The 17397-nt window shown below is 40.9% G+C and overlaps 1 protein-coding gene across 1 annotated transcript in view; it reads right to left on the minus strand.

The window, feature by feature from the left end:
* Positions 1–17397, minus strand: part of NNT (nicotinamide nucleotide transhydrogenase) — an 85667-nt gene that overhangs the window by 34701 nt on the left and 33569 nt on the right. The window contains exons 9-16 of the mRNA XM_006139514.3: positions 15595–15786; positions 12443–12596; positions 10109–10270; positions 7938–8048; positions 6790–6935; positions 4862–5057; positions 3496–3729; positions 969–1129 (exon numbers count right to left, since the gene is read on the minus strand). Coding sequence (XP_006139576.1) covers positions 969–1129; positions 3496–3729; positions 4862–5057; positions 6790–6935; positions 7938–8048; positions 10109–10270; positions 12443–12596; positions 15595–15786 — 1356 coding nt within the window. The remainder of the gene's footprint in view (positions 1–968; positions 1130–3495; positions 3730–4861; positions 5058–6789; positions 6936–7937; positions 8049–10108; positions 10271–12442; positions 12597–15594; positions 15787–17397) is intronic.

Below are 17397 nucleotides of genomic sequence, written 5' to 3' on the forward strand. Positions count from 1 at the left end.
CTCTCTTGTAAATGGCATAAAATGAAATAGATCGAACAGTTCCATTAAGTCATGATACTTGAGTTTGAAAGTAATTACTATATTTTATTTCTAAAGTAAACTGAAAGGTATTTGTAAGATGCAGAATGCCCAAAATAGCTAAGGCAAGAAGGATAGTCAGCATAATAAACTAGCTTCTTCCTCAGCGAAGTCCAGATTCAGCAAATCTAAACACATGCTTAAGTACTTTGCTGAATCAAAGCTGCATTTTAGATCCTTAAAGTCTCATGTCAGCTCCCATTCCACTCTGCGGTATTATAGTTTTTACCAGGACTTCACAGCAGAGTTCTCCAATATATATGGTAGAAAGTAGCTTATGTTACAGAACATTTTAGAAAAAAGGTGATTTTTACTCGTTAAAGGGATGTAAAATTACACAGCTTGCAAAGCTAAATACTAAACCACACCTCACTAGAGTTCTTACAGATCATAATGAACCCCTGTGGGCAAATGAAGCTTCTGTAGCTCTGGCCTATGGCATGATAACCAATGCACTGCACCAATAAACTGTTGAACAATTTTGGTATATGGAAGATACAGCTGACAATTCCATACATGACTCTGTGGGAGGCGGGGGTAGTGGAGGCGGCTCTATGGAAGCCAACATGTGCAGAGGGCTGGCTCTGCCCCGCCCCCCCCCCTGCCACTGCCTCTATTTGAGGAAGCAAGTGGGGGGGGGGGGAGGAGAGGAAGCGGGATGCAGACAGTTCCACGGAGAGCTGGATTAAAATCCAACTCCCCACACATATCAGCTCCTGCCCTTTCTGCTACTTGCTGCCTCTGACACAAGCAGCGGGAGAGGGGGAATGCATGTAGTCGACAGGATTAACCGATAAGTCTAGGCTTATTGGTTAATCATGTAGTTGACTACTTGTTAACATCCCTAGTATTCACTGATCACTGAGTGTTGGTGTGACTCACTGACTTACCATAATAGCAGAAAGTGCCGACACCGAACCTAAACAGGTAAGCCCTGTAGTGTAACTAGGATCAATCATGTATGGAATCATTCCACCAACACTGGCTGTCAGCAAACCTGCATTCAGTAAGTGCCGGCCTGGCAGAAGGAGTGGTGCAGAGTTCAGGATACCTGGAATCAAACATACTATCACATTTAAAATCTAAAATGCATGAGTGAGAATTGACAAGCACATACACCCCGCAAACAGATTAAAAGGAAAGTAAACCACTTAAAACCAAAGTGAAATTCAAAGTTAAGGCAGAAACTGACAGTTGTGTCAGTTTCCTGGACAAACCTTATCCAACTAATTTTTAGTACCTTTGGAGCACATTATATTAAAAGTGCATGTGTATATATACTATTGTGGGTTTTTATATAATGTCTCTAGCTAATAAATACCCAGGGAAGTATTATGAGCTTCAAAGGGCTCAAAAAAATGTACCACACAGACAAAGTTAAAGTAGGACTCCAAAGAACATTAAATCTATTCTTGCTTGAGAAACTTTTAGAGCTGAGTATTTTGACTCTGCTAGGAGAAAGGAACAAATATGTCCTTTCTCCCAAGTGTTAATTAATCATTGGCATTAGATAAATATTAACAGAAACAAAGTTTAACCTATCAGAATAAAAATTGCACCCTCTCAATTGCCCAGTTTCTAGTGACTTATGTTTAATTTCAAAAGTTCTGCAGTCACCAGAGTATTCCAAAGTAAACCTCACCTAATTTTTTTTTTAAATGATAAAACCAAGCAGGTTGGATTGGATGAGAGTGAGAGAGAGGAAAATGAATGAATGAATGAGAAGGTAGAAGGGAATGTGCATTACATAATCAGTTCTAGCTCTGAGGTAAAGACTCGTGCTATCCACAGCAAAAGCACCACAGAACACCAATCCCCAGTTAGGTACAGATTCTTTATTTGTTTGTACGTTGTCAGAAAGCACCAAAAAAGGGTATTGTGACATGGTAAAATCAAGCTCCCTAGTGAAGGCTTTGCTGTCATACCATACCCACCAGAAAGGAGCAGTGAAGATGGGTCCTCTACACCTAGAAAAGCTGCAGGGAAGCAGCTAACCAATCAGAACCTAAGCGGCTTGATTTAAAGGTGCTGCAGGGACTGAGGAAGTCAGTTCCTGGCTGGGATCAGAGGAACAAGGCAGGGTGCTTTTTGCTGATTACTGAAGCTCAAGAACAGAACCAGAAGAAGGTGAAAAAGGATTTGAGAACTTCAGCTCAGAAGTTAGAGAAAGGGGGCAGGGAATAGCAGCAGCAAACTGAAGGAAGCTGTTTGTGGCTGTTGTGTGTAGGGTCCCTGGGCTGGGACCAGGAGTAATCCATGTGCCCAAATCCTCACAAAGCTTTGCTGGGAAGCCCAAGTGAAGAGCAGAATTTAAAGGGACCCAGTGATGAAGGCCCTGGTGAGAGCAGACCAACCATTCCAGTTGGACTCTTTACTAAAGACTCAAGAAAGCGGCTAGATTTAAAGGGCTTGAGACAGTGTTGAAGATCCTAGAAAGAGTAGACTGTGCGCTGAACTTCTGTTACCCCAGAAGGAATTCTCATCAAGTATGACTATGTAACTTAGCTAGAAGGCTGAGCCACTGGAGACCCATCTAGCAAGGACAACCACCTACAGGGGACACCTAAAACAAAACAAATTGCCGCCCTCCTCTCCCAGCCAACAGGCAACGCTGGGTCATCCCCCTGCCTCTCCCTCTCCCCCGCTGTAGACAGGGGCTGCTCCGAATGAGTTGGAGTGTGCCCCTGTCTTCAGCACGCCCCTAATGGGCTACTCCAGTCACCACCGGTTAACCATTTACACCCCTCATGAGGAGTTGCTGAATCCCATGAAACATGGAATCGTTTATGAATGTTTATAAATGTAAAAAGATGACAGACTTCATGAGGTATGCAAGGAGAAGTGCATCTACATTAAATTACTTTAATGAATTTGACTGTTTAAAGAAGGGTCATATAACATTTGCAAAAAGTCAACTGATACAATAAAATAAATATGTACTCTAAGTAAGAAATCCCATGGAAGTCAGTGACAGAACCTCTATTACTTTAATAGGGCCATGATATCATCCTAAATAGTCTACTCAGTGAGATGATGAATGCATTTTTAATTTTAGTAAGTTTCAGTAAAAGCAAATTATGTCCAGACAGAAAGTATGCACAGTACATTAAATAAGAAATCCAAAACAGTACTGAATTTGACAATATTTACATTATTTGGTAATTAACATGAAAGAGTGTCCATAAGGAGACTGAATGCAGATAGTTCCCCCCCAAAAAAGCACTACACCCCCCAAAAAAGCACTACACAATAAAACAAAAATTTAAAAATGAAGGCAGTAATTAAAAAAACCCCACAAGTTAAACCTCCATCTGGATCCATTTAATAAACTGTAATGTGTAAATGTATTATCGAGTTAAAGAAAACTGACAAAGAAATTTTAAAAATTAGCTTTTGCCCAACAGGGACAACACTCACCTTGCAGTTTCCCGTAAGCTACGAGGGAACCACTGAATGTCACACCACCAATGTATGTGCCAAGATACGCCACAATCTTGGTGAGGTTTGCAGCTGGATCAGTAGCAAAGTGAGGATACTCAATCATATACTCGGCTACGCAAGTGAGCACAGCAGCCAAACCTACCAAACTATGGAAAGCAGCCACTAGCTGAGGTAAATCTGAAATCTGGATGCGTTTAGCAATTGTCAAACCTGGTGAGAATTGAAGAAAAATAAAAAGGGATATTAGAAGGTATTGTTTAATGTGAGCATGAACTTGAGCATTCTGTTCACTATGGAATCTAAACAGACTGCTGAAAAAAAGCCAAGAAAACTTGCTCTGCATTAGAAGTGGTGCTGTTAGCAACATTTTTACTGAAAGCCCTAATGTAAGTAATTTTGTGCATCAGGAACTCTGGGCAAATAAGGAAATAAAAAAAAAAAATCAGAAGTATTCTTTGCAGCCACCTGAGAAGCTTTCACGGGATCCAGTATTCTTTTCATATGAGGCAGCATAGTCCAAAAACAGGGGAAATCTGACTAAACTCAGTAGACCAGATTTCAGTATCTTGATCAGTAACTAACCTGCAGTGAGAGTTTGGTCAAATAACTTAGCCTCTCTATTCCTTAATTTTCTTACTGAGCGAGCTGGGCAATCACAGAGCCATTAGTCTGACATCAATAGCATGCAAGCCCTTAGGACAAATTTTGAAGGAAATAATAATTAAAAAGACATTGTGATAAATGGAAAATTTGATAAAATGCAACAAGGGTTTACCAAAGACAGATTGTGCCAGGCCACCCCAATATTTTTACCTTGATAACTGATTTTTTCCAGGAATATGAAGTATGGTAGATTTAATCTATTTGGACTTTAGTAAGACACTTGACACAGTAATAAAATGGGAAAATGTTAGTTAAAAATTGAGAAAATTGGGATTTATACCAGAATTGTGTGGTGGGGGCTAAAGATATGAGACCAAAAGTTGTGCTGAAAGGTAAAATTTCAGGCTCAAGGAAGATTACTAGCGGAGTCCCTCAAGGATCAGTCTTTGGAGTTGATCTGATTGAATATTTTCATTAATGACCTGGCAGTAGCACTGGGACCCCACATGGCCCACGGCCATAATAATGGAAGCAGGAAAAATGTAGTTTGTTGCAAGCAGCAAGATTTTTATCTGCTAAGTGGGAATCACAATTTTTATGCCACTAAAGTGCTTTGATATATGGATAAAAGTACTCTGTAGGTGCAAAGTTAGAGTAAAGGTATCAAAAGTGGCATGTAACCAGGAACTATTAATTTCATCTCTAAGTTATAAATAACTGTCTGACTTTTAGCACTCACCTATGGTGCCACCAAGAGTCATTGCACCTGACATCTGAGCCAACAGTTCTGGTGATGGTTTAAGGCCTCCAAGAGTAGCCGCCAAACCTCCAGCAACACCTATCATGCCCAAAGCATTACCCAGACGAGCAGTTCCTTGTGTGGACAGACCGGCCAGAGCACCAACACAACACAAGCCTGAGCCTAGATACATCATCTTTAAAATAATAGAGCAACATATACATGCATCAAAATCTGATTGTTATACAAAAAAGATTTTTACTGATGATTCAAAGGTGGATTTGATCTTAACTAACAACAATACTGAGGAGGAGTCTCAGAGGAGTAGCCATATTAGTCTGTAACTAAAAACAAACAAATGGATGAATGGCCCTGTTGCATGTTAGAGACTAACAGAAAAATATAGATAGTATCATGAGCTTTTTTGGTTAGTCTCTAAGGTGCTATAAGACCTTTTTTTTTTTTAAACTGAGGAGTAGAAATTTTCCTATGCTGTGCGAATTTGTTGTTATAATAAGACTGTGGCCATTTTCAAAAGTTACATTTATAAATCAGATTTGAAACTTTCTTTTTTTTTTAAGTTAGCTTAGTTCACCTGCTTATCATGACATTAATTTTAAGCTAAAACAATTTTCCAGAAGTTTTCCCCTTTAAGGAAATCCAGAAGCAAAATTTTCTTAGCATAACACAAATTAATGTTAAGACTTCAATTGTCCTAATGAGCATGGAAACAATTTTTAATATTTCATTATGGTACTTTTGGCTTCTTGTTTACAAAAGAAAACAAGATAGCTTCCATGGATCTGAACAAGCAGCACTATAATAAGATGTTCTACATTTTGAGAAATGGGATTATGTTTAAGACCTTATCTCTGATCGCTCCTTTTGCGCTGAATCTTTGTAGACAGCCTTAGCTCAAAATCCCACACATCCATCCCTCTGTGTGTGTGTCTACCTCACAACAAATGTGATTTACATGTTTTAAGACTCAAGTAAAATAAAACCTACCTTTTTTGCCTAATCTCTGATTCACAAAAAAACCTACTTAGGCATTTCTAGAAAGCATCCATTTCAAAGCTTAAATGCTACTATTTCTGCTGTTAATGTTTAAGAGATTTGTCCATAACATTACAGACTCTGCTGTTATTTCAGAAATATAAAGATTTTTTAAAGGAGGTTGTTATTTAGAAACTTTGCCACACTAAAGTCAATGTCTAGTGTTTACTTGCAAGTTTGGTGCTCTCTCATGAGGATAGCATTTTGGCTGCCTGGGTGGATATAAGCAAAGGATGAAAAGCCAATAAATAAATAGTTGTTCTCTCCAAAGCCCATCAATGGAAAACTAGGACATGTCACTAGCAGCCAGTGGAGGCTTGCTCAAAAAAAACTGCACTTGAAGTACAGACAAGCTCCAATCCCAAGCAGCAGGTAAAGGAGAGAGGGAATGTTTAATGTAAGCTGGAGTTGGAGTCATTCCCATCAAGTGGAAAGCATGGCAAAGCACAGAAAAAAGAAAACAGTGCTGAAAGTATAGCAATTTAGTGTGCGTGGGGAGAAAGAAAACAAGATCAACAGAGTGAATTTTTCCTTTTCCAGCCTTTACACTAAATGCCATACTTAGAGTGGCATTAAGTTACTCACAAACCTGAAATATCAGAAAAGTCATTTGACCTTGTCTTGTTCGGTTCTGATCCTTTGCCCATGTCATCTTTACAAAGTGTATAAATAAGAGGTAAAACTAGATGCAATTTGAGAAAGAGTTGGATGGAAGATGAAGGAGAGCAGCATATAGCCCTTTTGTATGGTTATTTCAGAACATGTTTGATCAAAGTGATTTGCTTAATGTACACTTTAAGGCCAATTGCCAAATGGGAAAGAGCTGTTGAAAGCTGGATCTGCAAATGACAGAAAATGAAGGATTTTCTTACCTGTTCAATATTATAGCCACCCTGGAGAGCAGCTGCATATCCCCCTACAAAGACACCAGTAGGGAGCAGGTACAAGTAATTGTATTCAGGAGGATCAGTAGGACGCTTGAACATATCCAGCATTCTTTGTGTAACCAGAAAACCACCTTGCCAAATACAAAAGAAAAAAAATGAAAGCTTAAACTAGTCCTTGGCCAACCTACCAGGAAAAAAATTAGTTAGCCCTATTAACCACAGGGATAGAAGTTTGTGACTGAGTGAGCAAGAGTTTTGGAAAGCTTGAAATATGGTGTATCAGCCAATTTACAGGTATCTAGGATTAAGGTCAGATATAACCATTTTCTTTAGACTACACAGGAAATTTATCCATGGAGGGAAAGGTTTTTGAACTGGCAATTACGGAGAGATCCCAGGATCAGCAGGACACTCCACACATTTGCAAGGTGACCTACCTATCAGCTATTACTCTCAACTGTTCATCAGCTCAGCCGCACAGCTCATTCGTGATCACACCACTGGCTTGATCACTCAAGCATGCATCTTTCCTCTTCACCATACTGTGGGATAGAAATGCACTGACATACTATGTAGTTTCCGATTAAAATTCTCCAGTGGCTGCACTTGGTTGCTGCAGCCAAAACCCTAACCAGGTGGCAAAGCTTCTGCCAACACAGGGATAAGAATGGAGATTATGCTCACTCTTCTCCCCCTTCCCCGCTTCCCAGCCAGCCTTCATGGAAGTCAGATGACATTCCATGTTACACAGCAAAAAGCATGTTCTGTTCCCTAATTTTATTATGAGTCTTTTGAAGAGTCCAGATCAAAATTGTGGCCAAAAAGGGGAGATGGACATATACCATTCCATTTCAAGATGCAAAGGAATACTTGTATTCCATGCAATCACCATAGTGATTAAACCATAAAGGACAACTGCTATCCTAAGACTTTCTCCAACAGGAAATGACATCATAGAAAGGGCACACAAGGAGGCAATTGTCAACAACCATACTAGCTTGTTTGCCTGTTAAATGATCCCAATCCATAAATTGTAATCCTGTAAATCTATACCACTACAAAAGTAGAAAGCATTAATGGACTGTGATCCAACTGTTTTGATTCATGTTCATAGAAAGTTAACATGCTCATACCAGCAATGTTGACAGATGACACAAAAGCAGCAAGCACAGCAAGTCCTTGAGGAGTATTGTCAGGGACATAGCTTCCTCCCATCAATGCCAACCCACCAACTGCAGTCAGTCCTAATTAAAAAATAAATAAATAAATAAATAAAAGATGCAAGTAAGCTATTGAACATAAACTCATTATATAGCAAGCAGCAATCTTTGCTGCTAGATAGGGATTTAATAGTGCAGTCCAGTGTTTCTCAAACTTTTTTTTATAAAGTAACTCCTTTTTTAAAAAAAAAAAAAATTATAAATACCCCCAGTACTTACAGTTTTCACACACGCCATTTTTTTCCCCTACCATTACAACACATTTGTTTAAACAACTTAATTGTAGCTGGGCAGGCAATGAAATTTTTGGGTGTAAAAAGTTACAAAAATAATAAAGCACTGTAAAACTTAAACCAAAAATTCAGTTTCCTCCAAATTTCAGTTGCATTGAAGTACCCCCCCCCCCCAGACTTCTTTCGAGTACCCCTGAGGGTACTCGTACCACTGGTTGAGAAACACTGGTGTAGTCGATTAACCGATAAGCAAAAGCTTATAGGTTAATGCTATAGACTACATGCATTTCTCCCATTCCTCCACCAGTCAATTTTTTAGCATACTGGCAAGCAGGCTCTCAGTCCTGGCTTGCAATGGGTCTGGGATCTACCCCTTCTGTGGCTCTGCATTTAAAGTGTTAAGAGGTAGACGGGCAGGCAGCCCAGCTCAGTTATGGCTCTTGCCAGGTCCAAGAGCTCAGACCACTCCAACCCCCTAACAGGGGCTGCTGTCACCCCTGTATCAGAGGCAGCAATGTGGGGTGATAGGCAGCCAGTCAGCAAGAGGAGATGGTTTTTAAACTGGCTGCCCTTGTGGACCAGTTCCCACCCAACATGCCATGCTGCTGTCTCGGATACAGAGGCAGCAGCGCTGAGTGTCAGGGGGCTGCTCAGGAGTAGTGCCAGAGTGCACTGGCTGCCAGCCCCACCCCTAGGAACTACAGAATAGTCAAGTAACCGATAAGAATTCATGAGGTTACTCGACTATTCAATTAACCAATATTTAACATCCCTACTACAAGAATCAACACATACCATGTGACCACAGTTTTGCCAAACACTGTACACATCACTGTTGTTTAATCCCTCTGAATCAAGATTGTCAATTTTTATTTAACTGGAAATCTACCAATTGTGCCACAGAACACATCAGAAACAACAAACCAATGCATTTTTGAAATACAATGCATCAAAGGCTAATTTAGGCAGCTTAGTAACTGGCTGTACCCTTAAAGGCTGAGTTAAGCCGCAAATGTTACCTACTTTGCTGCTCATGAGATCAGTAGTTCTTTTCAAAAGGATGGCTAATTTACTACCAACACTGAGAGTAAACAATTCTGTGAAATGCTGTTCAAATATTAAGAGAAAACTGCCCCCATCTAAAAGAACTTACAGTCTATGAAAGACAAAACTGCTCAGACTCACACTAGCTCAAGTGCTGGTGTATTTTTTTTCTTTTTTTTCAAGAGAAGGAGAGGGTTATAAACTTCATGTTCCTCTTCAAAACTCACTTCTGGAAAGATGACCAGGAAAAGGGGAGAAGGGGAACAGTTAGGATACAGGCTTAGGAGGACTGAGGGGAGTAAAAAGGGAAGTAGGTAGAAATGAAAAACAGAGGTAAGCAGGGGCTGATGTTTAGGATCTGAAAGGTGAGGACTAAGAGACTTGAATGTGATGTGAATGGGGAGGGAAGCAGAAAGCAGCAAGTCTGCCTGAAGGGAAGGCACGGGAGATGATTTTAGCAACAGGATGTTGCCAAGGCCCGGAGAAGATACAACCCAGTTACATGCTGAATCACTTTTTTAAAAAATGAAGTATATTTGCCTGAACAGATTTGTAATGAATTCACTTTAAGGGAAGCTGCCAGCAATTAGACCCAGAGGTGACTCCCTGGCATCTTAATGTAATTCACACATCTACTCAGTGTGGTTCACTGTCCCATGTAGTGGCACACAGACCACTTACAGTGAACCATACCCAGTAGATGTATAGGTTACATTAAATACAGAGGATTCAACTTCTACTGTAAGCTGATAAAATCTCATAGTATTTCCTCTATACAACACAAGTAGCTGCAGGACAGACACCTACCTGAAATGGCATTAGTCACGGACATGAGTGGAGAGTGAAGCGCAGGGGTCACACCCCAGACTGTGTGATATCCTACTATTCCAGCTAAACCAAACGTTGTCACCATCTGTGGGAATGCAGAATTAGGAGCTGCAATGCCCAGTCCCAGCAAGCTAGTCAGACCTAAATGAGGACATAGTTAATGCAAAATTATGATCTCTGAATGGTTTATTTATGTTTCTATTGAGACTCTAAAACATGGCGAATATGTAAATCAGATATAGCAGTTGATCAATGTGCATTTCCCTGTGTCCATCCCATTTCCCAAATGTATCCAACTGTACATTACTGCACTTTTCTGGGATTGTGTGCATGTTCTTTTAGGGAGCATTCAAATGCATTCACTCCAATTACATAAGAAGTCAGCCTTCTGAAGTTTTATCAAGAGGAGGAAACTCATTGTCTGGCTGATTACCTATTCACGGTGTCTTCAAAGACCTAAAGTGAATAAGGAAGGGACTCACTGACTCATGAGTATGCTTGTTCTGATCTGAAGTTGTGATGAACCTCTGACCTCAAGAAAACATCTGTGTAGGGCCTGAAGGACTGTTTACCAGCCAGACATGGGCACAAGCTATGCTAGGTAGGGGAAGACACTGCCTTCCTAAACTGACAGCCTGGCCCCACCCAGACTCCACCCCCAAAATGCCTACTGTAGGCATAGTGGGAGGTGAATGGTTACTGCCTCCGAGCACACACACACCCCCCCCCCCCCCAGTGCTCTGGGGCTGGGAAGGCTGGCACTGTGTGCCCTCTGCCCTTCCCGTGGTGTTGATGGGGAGACAGCTTAGCTCCTGTAGGAAGGGCCAAGCCTGTGCAGAAGGCATGGGGCTTGCTTCCCCCAGCCCTACCTTCATTCACTGCCTATGAAGCCAGAGCCCTTGTTAGAGTAAGGGTGTGATATTTGGTAAGCTTATTCCCATGCATGCAAGTTCTTTTATAGTTCAAGTTCTCAGTCGTGCTTTTATATTAAGAATAAACATGATTGCTTAGAAAGAGCAGTGTGGTAGCTTAACGGTAGGCAAATACATCATTTATTGTCTGAGGCAAAAAATAAAGCAATTTTGGGAGCCTGAGTTTCCTGGAGAGGTCACAGTATGGGAAGGGAGCTGTGCAGTTAGGAAATACCCGAGTCAGGACAGAGACATAGAAGTCTCTGTCCAAGAGAGATGACAGATGTGGAGCAGGGAGCCTAGAGCAAGTGCTTTTGATGGGTCATGAGAGGGAATACAGATGCAGATGCCTTGAACTGTGACAACATTGAACTTAAAACTCAAGTACAGTTTTGTCTATAAATGTAATCAGATCTGTGGGCCTGAAGGGAAGCTCTTTATTAATAAAAATGCTCTCAGAGTTTTCTTTAAACACACAAACTAAGCTATACTGGTAGAAGAGCTTTCTACCTTAGCAAAGATAGTGGTGTCTCCCCTGTTTTGATTAAATGTAAAAGCTAAATAAGAGTGTCACAATCATAGTGAAATTCTTTGCAATATTTAAAAACATGAGTTTTAAAGAAAAAAGACACGGCAATTATATATTTTGAATTCCTTAGTAAGCTAATGTACAATATTGGTACATGCAAAATGCTAACTGAAAACCTTATTCATGAAAACAAAATACTTGCCCACAAACATTGCTAAGCATGAGGAACAACCAGTATCTTTCTTATACTAAGTATTTCACAAATTCTTAAGTAGGCAATCCACACACACACACACCCACACACACCCTCTGAGCTGAGATGTAGGAATAACTGCATTTCTGTGATATTCTTTAAGTTTGTTCTCCAAGAAACAATTATCACACACACACACACACACACACACACACACACACACACACACACACACACACACACACCCCTCTGAGCTGAGATGTAGGAATAACTGCATTTCTGTGATATTCTTTAAGTTTGTTCTCCAAGAAACAATTATTGCATTGGTTTTGCAGTAAGTCAACATTCAACCAGTCCATTTTTTTACACCCCAAAAAACAAATTTAGAACTAGTTATTAATAGAATGATTAAAATTTATTATTTTAATTAAGGACTAGCCTACATGAAAAAATTAATATGAATTAACTTTTGAAGTAGATTAAACTGCCTCTTACGTGGATGCTCTTTCAAAATTTACATGATCTTAATTCAATTCAGCTTGATTTATTTCCAAAGTGAACTAAACTAAATTATTTTTCCCCTTGTAGACAACCCCTAAGTTTTCCAGAGGCTGAATTTGGCACATAACACACTGACAGTCCAACTATAGCCATCATTAAGTGACTCCAAGTTCTCTCACCTGCAGTATAGGCAGTGGCAGTAGTCATAGTTTTTCTAAAAGGTGTAATCGTGGCTTCTTTTTCCGCTTTCAGCTCAGCCACAGTCTTGTGTTTCACAGGGACTCCCTGAGGAATGTTGTTTGGTGGCGGTGCAGGAAAAGTCACTTTGCCATCCTGACAACACACAAAGTTACAATTACCTCTAGCACGACAGCTTACACGACTGATCATTTCTTGTTTTTCAAAAAATAAATCCTTCAGACTAGTGTCAAAGCCTAAATCAAAGAATGATGGGTGAACATCTGATTTGTGGATTGTCAAATAGGAGTCATAATTATGAAGAGAGTGTTTTCCATAACAAATGTCTTTTCAATGAAAGCTAAAGATTATTATTTGGGTCAGAGGAACTGGAGATGCACAGGGAGCTAGCATGCCTGCAATGGATATATTGAAGGGGCTAATGTATTTTTCTTCCTCCCCAATAGGGATGTAAAATCCCATTTAATTAGTTAAACGATTAAAGTGGGGGTGGGTGAGGGAGCTGCTCCAGCCCAGGCCCATCCGCAATGGCCAGCCTGGAGCAACCTGTTCACCTCAGAGAGGGGCTGCTCTGGCCAGGCTGGAGTGCCCCTACCCACAGCAGGCCTTGCGAGGCTGGAGCAGCTCCTGCCTGCGGTGGACAAGGAGCTGCTCTAGCTCCCACTGGTTAACTAGAACCAATAAGCCTCACCCATTAAGGGTTAACTGATTAACTATTCACATCCTTACTCCCCAATCCCATCCCACCCCTCAGAGGCAAGAGCAGGATCAACATACATTTCTGATCCCAAGTGCATGCAAGAGTGCGGGGTCTAGAAAAGGAGAGTGGACCATCAGGAAACAAGTAGGAACTAGGGATGTTAGATATTGTTCAATTTAATAATCATGTAACCTCACCAAATCTTAGTGGTTACACGATTATTTGATGGTCCCCAGGGATGGGGCCAACAGCCAGTATGCATCTAGCCCCACTCCCAGGGAAGTCCCCTGCCATCCTGCGCTGCTGCCTCTGTAGCAGAAGCAGCAGCACGGGATGGCCAGCAGGAGCCGGTCCATGAGGTGAGTCGGTTTAAAATCTGTCTCCCTTCACAGACCAGCTCCCACCTGCTGCGCCCACTGCTGCCTGAGCTCTCCACGGACTGAGGCTGCGCTGGCATCCCATAGAGCAGCCTTTGTCTGTAGCATGCCTGGGCCTGCCGCAGAAAGGGGCTGCTCCAACATCCCGCCTATGATGCAGAGGCAGCAATGCATGGGTGTGTCTAGACTACATGGCTCTGTTGACGGAGCCATGTAGTCTAGACACACCCCATGAGTGGGGGGGGGGGGAGGGAAGAGAAGAGAGACAGCTTAAACCGGATTCCCCACAAGCACCATCTCCTGCCTGTCTTTCCTTCCCCAGCTGCTAGGCACCCGAGGAAGTATGACTAGTCTAGAACGTAGAATACCAGGACCAGGTGCTGCGTACAGTAATATGTACAGAAAAGAGGCAAATCCTGTTCCAAAGGATTTACGTACTCAGATTATAAAACAAAGGAGAGGAGGACAAACATAAGTACAGAGAGGTGAAGCCATCTGACCAAGTTCATACAGTATGTCAGTAATAGAGTGGAAAAATAGAACTCAGGTGTCATGACTATCTGTCCAGTGCCATATCTGCTCAGCCATGTTGCCTCTCAAACATATGAACAGACATATTTCCTGCTCAGATGAATTTGTCTTGATAATGTGAACGGATAAGTACACATTCAGATTTAAAAAGCAAACAACATCTATACACAACTCACTTCCTGGAATACAAGGAACATATTTAGAGGTCTTATTTCAGGTTCTTGTAGACAGACACCAATATCACAAAAGGCCACAACTGACATCTTTGTTAGAGAAGACAGAACAAGGAATCAACTTACTTCCCCCTTCCCTCTTCACAAATGTTCCATAAAATCACAAATGAGGCACAATAATATGAACAGAGAGAAGAAATCTGTATTACCGTTGCTGATGCTGGACCTGTTCTAGGAATAAATTACGGTCTTAAAGTTTCCTTCCGTTTTGACCTATACTAAAAAAACAACTTTAAACGACACTGTCTACTTGATGATTTTCTCTCTATAGATGTATTATTTTTCCTGCGGGACGACAGTGATGTCATCATGTTACTCTGTATTCCACAGCCCCACCTCTGCCTCCGCCCTCAACCACTTGCTGGAGTCAGCTGCTCCACATGGGCTGCTCCAGCTGCGCTTCCAGTGAGGAGCTGCTGAATCTGGGTCCCTTCCACCATCTGAGCCCAACTGGTAGCCAGGGGGAGAGCTACGGCTGATGTCACCTTGGCCCAGCCTAGTGGAAGGATAGGGGAGAGCCAAGGTCGGGGAGGGAGGGGGAGGCAGGAGGCAGGAGGAGGAGGAGGAAGAGCTGGGGCCACCTCAAGGCCAAGGCCACTTGGAGCCAGGCCCTCCCCAGAGGCCAGGGAGGAGGGGGAGGAGAGCCAGGGCAGCCTCAGCCCTGGCAGAGAAGGGGGTAGGCGAGTGTAGCGATCGAGGGGGCACAACCCCCTAATTTGAACATAATGTTAAAATTCTATTTCTGCTAGAACTCCCTCTAAGTAGCACCTCCTAATTTTTATTTGCTTGAATTCCTTGAGAATAGATTTTAGGAGAGTTTCTCTGCTCCTTTTGGAATGCGTATAAGGATGTTTTTCAGCAAGGGGAAAAACTGATTATACATGGGAACAGCATAAATGTCTACTTAGAAAGTGCTGCCAAATTCTCAAAGCAAGCCCCCCCAAAAAATACAGAAAAAGTTTTTGCTGGCATCATTCAGTTAGAGAAATCTTAGGTTTTTCTGTAAACCATAGTAGGGAACTGCATTTTCAAACAAATGTGATTTTCAAACAAATGAGATTTTCAAACTGACGTTGCCTTTCAAACAAAAAAATAAAGCTGTGATAAACATACCTCTGCTCTATGTGATCATTAACATGAACATAAAAACAAAGTTGTACGTCTTACACTATTTCATAAACTACCATAATGCAAGCAAATATTTACCTCCTTAGTATTGATTTAAGGAGATTTCAATGTTAGGTCTGGAAGTAAACAAAAACACATTATAAAGATATAGTATTCTGACTTACCTTCATTACTACAGTGCCTCTAACAACATGGTCCAAAGTGCCATAGTCAAATTGGTCCTTCAGATCAAAGTAGAAGTTTTCCTTATCAGGACTTATTGCCTTTAAAAGCTTGGTAACATTGTTGGAGTACAGAGTGCTGGACTGGGTAGCCATTCTACTTGGAAGGTCTGTGTAACCTATATGCGTAACTCCCTAAATGAAACCAAGTGAAATATTTAAAAACCCAGTACAATTCACAGAAGAATAAATAGTGTCTCTAAACATCCAAAACTTTTCTGGGTATGCACATTTCAAGTACTAAGTTTAGTCTTAGTATAGCTTCAATTCTGATTTGTATAGCTACTACTATTACAAAAAGAGTAAACTCATCCTCTTTGCACACTACTGGGATTAAACCTGAATTTTGTAGAGGGATGTACTGCAGCATTTTTCCTATCTCTAATATCTAAGTTGTGTTTTGTTAGTCTTTAAGCTGCTACTAGACTATTCGTTTAAGTGTTTCCAGGAGAAGCTGTGTTAGTCTGTATCTGCAAAAACAACACAGAGTTATGTGGCAGCTTAAAAAGACTAACAGATTTATTTGGGCATAAGCTTTTGTAGGTAAAATCTACTTAATCAGATATCATTTCTAAAATACTCTTATAGCTTGAGGTACGTTAAGCAGCCAGGTAAGAGATGGACAGGATCATCTGTTAAGTCTTTTCAGTCTTTTTGGAGAGTGTTGAGGGTGTGTTCCCAGCCTTTTCTTTTTTTTTGGGGGGGGGGGGGGGGAGGAGGAGAGAAGAGATTGGCTGTCTGGCTGAGTTATTTGTCCTTGTCTGTGTTTGCTTTTTTCATCAGTGAATCATAAAAATGTGTGGCTGAAAAGGAACCTTAAAAGGTTATCTAGTCCATGCCCCTCGTGCTGAGACAGGATAAAGTATACCTACACCATCCCTGACAGATGTTTGTCTAATCTGATCTCAAGAACTTCCAATAATGGGGGTTCCATAACTCCTTTTGTAACCTATTCCAGTACTTAAGTATTCTATATATTTTATCCTTACATCTAACTTAAATCTCTCTTGCTGCAGACTAAGCAGATTACTTTTTAATAGATGCTCAAATTAAATGTATACCCCAAGTTAAAAAACATAGTAAGAAAACCAGCAAAACGTCATTGTGGCTTAACAACCAAGTAAGAGAAGCAGTGACAGGCAAAAAAAAAGTCATCTTTTAAAAGTGGAAGTTAAATCCTAGTGAAGAAAATAGAAAGGAGAATAAACTCTGGCAAATGAGTTTAAAAATATAATTAGGAAGGCCAAAAAGAAATGTGAACAGCCAGCTAAAAAACTCAAAACTACATCAGAAGCCGGAAACTTGCTAACGAACCAGTGGGGGCCACTGAACGATTAAGATGCTAAAGAAGCATTCAAGGAGAAGTTCACTGTGAAGAAACTAAATGATTATTTTTTCCCCCCATCAGTCTTCCTACCTGAGGATTAGGAAGATTTCCAAATCTAAGCCATTGTTTTTAGATGACAAACACGAGGAATTGTCCCAGATTGAGGTGTTGTTAGAGCAGGTTTTAGAACAAATTGATAAACTAAACAAGAAGTCACCAGGACCAGATAGCATTTACTCTAGTGTTCTGAAAGAATTCACATGGGACGCTGCAGAACTACTAGCTGTGGTTTATAAAACTATTATTTAAATTATTTTTTGTACCAAATGCCTGGAAGATAGCTAATGTGGTGCCAATTTTTAAAAAAAGGAATCAAGAGGTGATCCTGGCAATTGCAGGCCAGTAAATCTAACTTCAGT

This window comes from Pelodiscus sinensis, chromosome 6 (genome assembly GCF_049634645.1).
Source record: "Pelodiscus sinensis isolate JC-2024 chromosome 6, ASM4963464v1, whole genome shotgun sequence".
Lineage (NCBI taxonomy): Eukaryota > Metazoa > Chordata > Testudines > Trionychidae > Pelodiscus > Pelodiscus sinensis.